The 10,000-nt window shown below is 41.4% G+C and overlaps 1 protein-coding gene across 1 annotated transcript in view; it reads right to left on the bottom strand.

Moving 5' to 3' along the window:
- LOC308283158 (interferon-induced very large GTPase 1-like) overlaps positions 1-7,138 on the bottom strand; it is a gene marked incomplete at its 3' end in the record, with an annotated part of 34,926 nt that extends 27,788 nt beyond the window's left edge. The window contains exons 1-2 of the mRNA XM_080723540.1: positions 7,063-7,138; positions 5,365-5,398 (exon numbers count right to left, since the gene is read on the bottom strand). Of these exons, the coding sequence (XP_080579666.1) occupies positions 5,365-5,390 (26 nt within the window). The 5' untranslated portion in view covers positions 5,391-5,398; positions 7,063-7,138. The remainder of the gene's footprint in view (positions 1-5,364; positions 5,399-7,062) is intronic.
- Between the last annotated feature and the right edge of the window lie 2,862 nt (positions 7,139-10,000).

Raw genomic sequence — 10,000 nt, forward strand, 5'->3', positions numbered from 1 at the left:
TGTCTACTTTGAAATAAATATACAAGTTCAGCTGTGAAAGATCACATTTTAAGCCTGGGCTTTGTTTAATTTGGCTTCTAATTTAGTGTGTAGACAAAACAATAAGTTAAGATAATACAATGTAGGCCTATAAAAAGCATAAAGTAAAGTGTCCCGTCTCACAGCTGTGCGTGTTGAGCGCAGCTACAGCTCTGGGATGAAAGCTGCTGTTGGATGTTTTAAAAGGTGTGCGTTTAACTGTAAATTCTGCCTGGCATCATAACTTAGTTTCGAATACCGTTATGTGGTAGATGTGCGCACATTGTGTGTTGGGTCACAGGGGACGGGGACGGTGGGAGAGAATTAGAAATGAGTAGGCTATAACAGACATTCATTGAGAATTATAGATGAGAAAAGGCCTTCTGAATGTTGATGGGTTTTTGGAGAGCTATCCAAGAGCCCCAAATTACACATGAACGAGAAGTAAGCTGCGTTTCAGAGAGAGAGAGAGAGAGAGAGAGAGAGAGAGAGAGAGAGAGAGAGAGAGAGAGAGAGGCCGCCGCTGCAATCCATTTTGTGCCCGACTGCGCACTTTTTCTATGCACCACCCACATATCAAATTAATTAAACAGAGCAGGCATCACAACCATTGATCTGGCATCACGCATGCTTGCTTGCATGCATGCATGCAGTGATTATTTTTAGGCAGCGAAAATATGAGTTATTATGATGATCATGATTCTTTTTGCTTTTTCTCTCATTTTTTGGTGCACTTTGGCAGCGATGCCCGACGCACAGTGCGTGCGCGCAGAGAGAGAGAGAGACAGAGAGAGAGAGAGAGAGAGAGAGAGAGAGAGAGAGAGAGAGAGAGAGAGAGAGAGAGAGTTATAGGCTATTCGGAATGGAGGGGTGCTATAGAAAAATAAATAACACCGCCATTTCGAACAATAAAGTCAATGTTCGAAAAGGCGGTGCTGTTTCCTTTCGGAATGGCGGGTCTTATATAACATTTGGACACACCGCCATTTCGAAGAATGGAATTCAATGGTCGGAATAGCGAGATTTCGGAAAGGCAACGTGCACCCGAGGAAAACGTACTCCGATGTTTTACTTAGGTAAAAGTATCAATACTGCATTATTGAAATACTTTGTTACAAGTCCGGAATTCAAAATGCACTTGGGTAAAAGTAGGCTCACAACGTGTCACAGCGCAGCGCTGAGCGCGACGCGCTGTGAGCTTGGCTATTTTCAAATAGTCTAGGCCTATAAAACGCGGCTAAAGGCATGTTTTATAATATAATAATTTACATCTGCAAAGTAACTAGTAGCTATGTTTTCATATAATTGTAGTGGAGTAAAAATACAATATTTGGATCCGAGATGTTTAGGAGTAGGCCTAGTATTGAAAAAAAAAAAAAAAAAAACAGCCTCGCCAAACGTTTGGCTCTAGAATGAAACCAAATGGACCTGTACGGCGATAACGCGCGATAACAACACAATTGATACATTGATATTATCATTATTATTTTCAATTATAAAATAAAACATTAGTCAACATTTAGTCATGTTATCTTTGCTGACAGTGAAATGTAAATGATCTATTAGAAGCAACAAAGGCGCACTCCGGGTGGGCTGGAGGTGTGAAGTAGGTTAAATAAAGTAGGTTAAATAGCCTACAGCCGTGCGTGCGTAGGCTACTATGGCACCCCATTTTTTCACTATAGTTGATCGTCCCTGCACGCCATCGCCGTCGGAAAATGCTGTTATAAGCCTATTATTAATATTATTATTTGGATAAAGTAGAATGACCTTCAAAACCAATCATAATCATTTAAAATTGTATCATGATCTGACACTGTCATGACAGCTTGTTGCTGCTGTGTCGCACATTGAAAATATCAGAGCTACAAGCTCACAACATGTCGGAACTTGCAGCTTTGTGAGCTTGCATGTCTGCTAAACATTCGCTGTTGAACTCCTCTCTCTCTCTGTATTAAATCAAGCTCACTCTATCCTACTTAAAGAGAGAGAGAGAGAGCATGGTCGAGGGACCTTCACTTTGCATTGCTTTTCCGTGTCTCTCGTCTGTGGCTGCTTGGAAAAAAGTACTCGAATGTCTACTGGTAAAAGCATGGTTTATGTATGTTTTATTGTTAATTTATATCTGCAAAAAGACTAATGTTTTAAAATAAATCGCTGGGTATTAAATACAATAGGATCCGAAATTGTGTGGAGTAGAAGGAAAGCACTGGGAATTGGACTCAAGTACAAATACCTACAAGTACAGTCTACTCAAGTAAATGTTCTTTTAGTTACTTTACACCACTGCTGCTGCGAGCTGCCTGTCTGCGGGGGGAACGGAGCGGAGGGGGGACGGTGAAAGTGTCTCTTCTGTGATGTGATGTGATGGGTTGTGTCTTGTGTGCGCCGGTGAAGACTTCTATTCTTCTTTTTCTTTTTATTATTTAATAGGCTAACAACCACGGCCAGGTCATCATCACTTGAGGATGTAATTTCCATTGTTTTATTTGTTTCCCCGTCCGTTGTCCGTTCTCAGCTCTCTCCTTTCTTCTCCTTTCTCCTCCTGTGGCTACAGGCATCACCCCCTCGTATTTAGGCGAATTAAGCGAATATTATACGCATATTCGCGTCGCTTTTTATGGAAAACAGACAGAGCATGGCCACTTGTGTCTGTCTGCGGTGTCTGCCAATGTGTCTGCACTTTCACTGCAAGTGAAAGTTTTTAAACGCAGCAGAACACACCCGCCCACGCGACTCCCTTGGGTAATCTCCACTCCTTTGATGTCTAAATTGGCCAATAGGTACAGGCGTGTAGCTTAATAGGCCATCGTCAATTATTTGTTTGTTGGTTAACAAGTTGGAGATGCGCTATCCGTGATGGATGGACAGACAGACAGGTCAGACCTGGTATGCGTGAACTTGGTAGGCCTGTTCCCACCGGGATTGGTCGCCAAACAGCGAAAAATAGCCGATCTACAAGCACAGAAGTCTACAGACTTTACACAACAGATCTGCTATTTTCGGTGAGCTGCCTTGCCTATAACGCTTTGATTAAATAAGATCTGATTAAATAGGCCTAAGCCATGTCACGGCGACCCTTATATTGTGATTTGGCAAAGCCATAAGAAGGCATATTATGGACCTAGGCCTACTCTATGTAGGCCTATTTTATTCATTTCTCCTAATAATTAACAAATTAAGCAATGGTGGGCATTACAGCTACAGATGTAATTTGTTCTGTAGGACTATTATTCATTCATTAATGGGGAACAGCGCTGGCCGCTGGGAGTAATAAATAAAGAAAAAGAAAAAAAAGACAGACACCAGTGAATGCACCGCTTCATGGCGTGTCGACATTTCATTTTAATATTTTATTTTTTACTAAGCCTGTAGCTTTGGACACTATGGACAACAAATGTACTTGACGTTAATGGAGTGAACAATAAGTTAATACGTGTTTAGAGAGGTCAGCAGCTGCCAGCTGCAGGAAAGATGACACACAAATTATTTAGCCGACATTTGGAGAGAGATTTACCGACGCTAGAAAAATGTCCTCTCATGAGAATACTATAATTTTGCCAAGGTATTAAACAAATGCCAAGTTAACTGAAGGTCAATAGTTGATGCTTAGCTAAACACATTTGTTTTATTTCGCCGTTTTAATATGTAAATGTTATGATGAAAAAAAAAAAAAAAAAAAAAAAAAACATGCCCAGCTCTGTGCATGGCTCAGGCCGCGCGCAAAAGGAAAGAGGAGGGAATAATGATTGCCCAGGAGCCATTTGATATCGAGAAGTATAAGCCTAGTTGGGAATATATTTGCTTCCCTGAAATTAAACAAACTGTTTCACACGTGCGTGCGTGCATGCGTGGGTGCGGGAGAGTGCAAAAGCACTGCTCCAGACGCTCCATCGATCCAGCACTCCAATGGAACAACACGTAAGCGTTTGAAGGCACACGCTTCCCTCTAAAGCTTAAACGTCTCGTATACCTTTATAGGGAAGCGTGTGCCTTCAAACGTTTACGTGTAGTTCCATTGGAGTGCAGACTCAAGCTCTGTTATGCCAAAATCTTACCTCCGCGTACCTCACGTGCGCACTCTCGACACACCTGTCAACGTGTCGTGTGGTTTCCCCCTTGACTTAAAGCAGCCAGGCGATCACAGGAGACGGTTACACAAAGACGTGTGATCGTGTAGTTTTAGTATGCGTTTAGACATCAGGAGTAATATCAAGCGTTGCTGAGGGTTTTGGTGAGGTTATTGATAGAGATCGAGCCCGATAGTGCGTGCGTGCGTGCGTGCGTGCGACCGTGCGTGCGTGCGTGCGTGCGTGTGTGTGCGCGCGCGCCTGAATGTGCGTGCATTCCGAATCCTGCCTTCCTCCTCCCGTCTGCCTGTCTGTTGTGTGAGAAGTTGAACTCATTCATTCATAAAATAAAAATACTTACAGTAGCCTACAAGTTGCATAGGCTTAGTTGACAACTGTGTTTACTGCTGCTATTGCATATTTAAGTTCATTTATTAGAGCGTCCTCCTGTCGCAATGCAGCGAATCACCGATTCATAAAAAAAGGAAAAAAGACGAACGGACATTCTGTAGGCTTGAATCCATTTCTGTGATCTAAGAAAACTGAGAATAGCCTACCAGGCAATATGAATAATTTGACATTATGGCTGTTGCGCTTGGTTCTGTAAATTGGATGATATAAATCATATAATTAATGTGGTTGGATAATGGTTGATTAATTTTGCGGGCGGATTTGGATGACGCTCAGAGCCTATCGCGCACCTAGTGTGGTTGTGTGTGTGTGTGCGTGCAGCGAGAGGGGAAAATCATTAGTTCCCGCTCACGTGCACAATTAGAATTAAAAACAAATGTAATATTGGCTATGTATCGGCGATGCATCCTGGTGAAATATCTGGCAGTGTGTGATCCCTTGTTGGTGATCTGTTGGTGATCAATCTTGTCGGCGAAAACCACAACGAGACGATTTCAAGAAAGTCAATCGTTCAGTGTGAAATACTCTAATGATCTGATGCCTCGCCGACCACGCAAAATCGTGCAGTGTATTCGAGCCCTTACACTGTGTGGTCTCCTTTATTTTGTGGGAGTGAAGTTAATCATTTTTGGGGAAACTGTCTGATTCACATGGGATATAAAAATATTTCCATCAAGACTAGGCCTAGGCCCACCCATTTTGTTTTTGTGCCCACCCAAAAATAACGAAAACATTCGCGGAGCGCACAGCGATGTGCGGCGCGGCGAAGCGTGGCTATCAAATCGATGAAGCAAAGAAAGACACCACAGTTTGATTTGATCATAGTTTAGTCAATTATGAATTATTATCTTTATTCACCACTTACCCTGCTGTTGGTTCACTAGGGTCCATGCTGCTAACTGTGAAAAAAGATAGATAGATAGATAGATAGATAGATAGATAGATAGATAGATAGATAGATACTGTAGGAACATTGTTTTTACATTAAATACATTAACCCTAACATCCCTATTGAGGAAAACATTCGCTGAAAATAGCAGACCTACAAGCTCACAACGCCTTGCAGCGCAGAGCTTGTAGACTGGCTATTTTTGAGCAAAGAGGTTTGGTGTTGAGGGGAAAAAAGAGTAGCCTGACGGGCCATCCCACATACTGTGTTCACTCACTCAAGCATTCCTTCCCCAGTAAGGAATGAGTGAGTGAACGCAGTATGTGGGATAGCCCGCCATGCAAAAAAAAGAGCAGACCAGGTACAGAGTGCAAGATTTAGTTTACTAATTTAGGGTTTAAGTGGTTAAATATATTGTCACCGTCCGGCCAAAACCTCTTTACTCCATTTTTACTCCATTCATAAATTTTGCTATTGAACACCCTTTACGTCTGTGTGTTGGTTAAAATAATATTGAACCAATTAAAAGTAGTAAAAAGCCCTTCGGTCAAAACCTCCTGACTCCACTTGAGCTCATTTCCCTGAAAATGAATCATTTTGGAGTTAGGTTTCGGCCCGACAGCAGAGATATGATAGTGCTGTCTATGAAATCTATTTTTGCATTTTTTAATCTGCAAGAGAATACAATATGTAGTGGGGGTCCGTGCTTCATCTCTGTCTCAGCTAAGTTATCCATGGCCTGACTGATATAATCTTTACTTACTAACATTGCTAATATTGCGAATGTGAAATGCACAGACCATTCAAAGAAAGAAAATGTTAGACAGGCAGTTCTTCAGAGTGACTTTATGCCTTGATTACACAATAACTTCCTGCATGGCCTTGAAAACCACTCCTTACACTAATATTGACTTGGCAGCTGACCCTCTTTTTCTAACGGGGTGGAGAGATTACAAGTCGAGAACAATATGAACATCATTTTTCCACATATTATTTTCTTCTCAAATGTAAAACTACAATAATATTGCCTATTACATCGAACATGCGTGCCAGCATCTCATTCCATGGTAATAAGATGATGTGTACCTATTTGTCTGATGTTTGGACAAAACTGTCTAAATTCTTTCAAACCCATGCAGGTTAGATTCATCTGAAACCTTTCAAACCTTTCAAACCTTAAAAGTTTTAAACCTTAAATCTTTGAAATCTTTAACACTAGGGGAGAGCTGGCATGATTGTGTGTGTATATATATATATATATATATATATATATATATATACACATATATATTTTTTTTCTCTTTTTTTTTACGTTTCACTTTTATATAATAATCCTTTTACTATTACGTAGTATTTTCAGGCCTACACATGTCCACTATACCATGTAAAGTTTTTCAATAATTGATTAAACAGGTATACGTTATTAAATCGAAAGTGAACGCTGTTCCGATGTTACATTTTAAGCCCACTAATAATTATTGTAACAGCATGATTTTCAAATGTAATATAATGGCAAAAAAAAATATATATATATATATATATATATATATATATACCGGTACAGTTATGACCTGTGCCTGTACTGCAGAGTTTTCAATAACCGATGTGAAACAATTCAAATATTTGTAATGCAAACTCTATAATGTATCCAGAAAGCTGAACACATGCACTTACTTGATATCCTATTGGTTTAGAATGTCTCCTTGTCACCTGCATTGTTTAATTCCATCTTCCTCTCCTTCAAGCCTGATCTGATCTGCTGAGAGAAGTACTGCGCTGCCCTGACATGAAGCTCCCTGATTTACAAGAAACCATGTGACTAAATGGCCAGCCCACCTCCTCACCCCCTTACATAATGTTTTTAGTTTAGTTTAGTTTAGTTTATTAGCACATAATATAAAAAATGTAACATTACATATACATGGGAACAAAATACAGTGCGAGGAAAGGAAGAAGCCAGCAGGCTTATTTGGAATCCGTCCCTTATTGGAAAAGTTAATTAATTAATAGATGTAAAAGTTCAATAAGAATAATAGAATACAACAAAAGGAGCAGCTGTGCAATAAAGAAATAAAAACACAGAAACTGCACAAAAAGAACCAAAAAACAAGAGAGAGAGAAAAAGAAATCCTGAGAGATTCCTTTTCCCCTCCATCAGGTGCCCCGGCTATCCAGGGGGATGCATTATTGCCCAGTCGATATCTATTTTTAAATCCCTCTTAAAAACGTATTTCTTCTCCCTGGCTTATAGCGACTCCTGATTTCCTTTATTGGTGCTTATTTCATTGTATGCTATTGTTTTGTTCTTATTGCACTGTTCGCTCTTTGTTTTTAACTTGTACAGCACTTTTGTTGACTTGTCATGTGAAATGTGCTATATAAATAAAGTTGAGTTGAGAATTATTGAGACCAGGATCACGTGCATGTTGTGCATGTTGTGCATGTTTGTGAGGGTACCAACCCTAGGAGACACGGGGAGAACATGCAAACTCCACACAGAAAGGCCCTATCGCCAACCCCACGGCACTGATGACGCGGAGGGAGGAAAACGCCGCCAGTGCCCACAGTGTCCCCTGGCGGGAATCGAACCCAGAACCTTCTAGCTGTCAGGCGAAGCGCTAACCACTGCGCCACCGTGCCCCCAATTTGAGGGTCCTTGACATGAAACAGTTTGATACTAGGGGTGTAAACACATTTGAAGGGATGTGTTGGTTACCCACCCAGCGAGCCTAGAAAACTGAGGTCCTGCTGGTGGCCACCCTACGTGAACGTGAATGAAATGATTTGTTCACTGCAATGATTCGTTCAGGGAAATGAACGGTTTTGCCCACCACTAGCCTAGAACAGTTAAACTGGCTTTCTATTTCTTATCTCTCTTTCTGTGTGTGTGCAGGGCCAGATTTACCCATCAGGGTGCCCGGTGCTTGGACCGAGTTTGGTGCCCCCCCCCGGCCCGCCCCGCCCCACCGGGGCGCCCGCCCGCGGAACAAACTGATAACGGTGATCATACTGCGCCTCTTTGACTCCTCAAAAATACACATTATTTATTGTACAATACAAACGATATTTCCCATTCCTAGGTTTAACAGGTGGTCAACCCAATTCAAAGGAGCTTTCACATTGCAACATTTCAACACTCACTTGCTTGTGGCACTCGTTGTTGGTGTGGTGTTGGTGGAACCACATCATCATCTGTGCTGCTATCACCATTGTTGGCAGGTTTACCTGAGGGTTGGAATATAAATAGCTGTTGACTGACTGACTGCTCTCCAATGTACAGTACGTACATTGTATAGAACACAATTCAATGTGTGAGCTTTATTGGCATGAGAAAACATACGTTAAGTTTAAATTGCCAACACTATAACACTCACTTGTAGTCTGTGGCACGTGTGGGCATGGGAGCAGTGGCATGACTGGCATCACATCATCCCCTGTGCTGCTGGTGGGTTTACCTAAGGGTTGTAATATGTAGATAAATTATCTGTTGACTGACTCAACAACACACACATTCATTCATTTCTATGTTTAACAGGTCAACACAATTCAAAGGATCTTTCACATGAAACCATACAGTAGGTTTACATGCAACACTATAACACTCACTTGTAGTCTGTGGCACATATGGGATAAGATATCAATATAAAATAACTGTTGATCAAAAAAGCACAGCACTGTTGCATACAAGGTCTGCTAAGATGATTTTAAACCCAAGAAAGTCTTATGTCGTCCTTTGTGCAGTGCAGTGCTCAATTCCTTTTGGTAAATTAAGCTTTGATGATTTATTATTAATTAGAATATAACTCAAATGGAGTTGAATGATTGCACTGGCAGTAAACTCAAGACCCGCGTGACGCAGCCAATCTGCAATCACAGTTCCACGCACGTGATTGCTGGCTGCATTATAATATGCCTAAATAAGCTTAGTCTTTTCTAGGATCGCCTTTTAGTAGACCTTGTACCAGTGAACTGTACCGTCATGAAACTGTACCTTTTCCTATGCAAACTTCTAATAAAGTCTTCAATCAATCAATCAATCAATCAATCAGTGCCTAACTGACTAAATAACTTCCAATATGAAAAGAGAATATGGATATTGAAATCATCGATCCCCCCACAAGGCTTTATGAATGGCTCTGACCCTAAAAATGTAAGTAAAAACACACACACACACACACACACACACACACACACACACACACACACACACACAAAGACCTCACATACAGTGTTGCCGTGGTCTTGGGTCGCGCGCCCCCCTAAGTTCACACTTCGACAACTGTTTTAACAAAGAAACGAGCCTATTATGCATATCAATACATCTGTATAGTAGGTGTTGAGCGACTTCGCGAGCCCCCGAACATTGAATCACCACTGCTCACATACATTGCTTGTTTGTATAAACTCCATCCATGTAACCACACACCCTTAAACAGGCGAGAGACTGCCCAAAAACATTATGTTTAATGTATACATTTGTATTAATTACCATCATCATCATCATCTGGTGGTTGTGTTCGAGAGCGAGACTTCACGCCGGCTGCCGCGGCGTCTTGGGGATGACACCCGGCTTGTGTGTGCTTGTCTCCCGGGGCTGTGTGGCCATCAGCGT

Source organism: Nannobrachium achirus, assembly GCF_963921795.1.
Source record: "Nannobrachium achirus genome assembly, chromosome: 4".
Lineage (NCBI taxonomy): Eukaryota > Metazoa > Chordata > Actinopteri > Myctophiformes > Myctophidae > Nannobrachium > Nannobrachium achirus.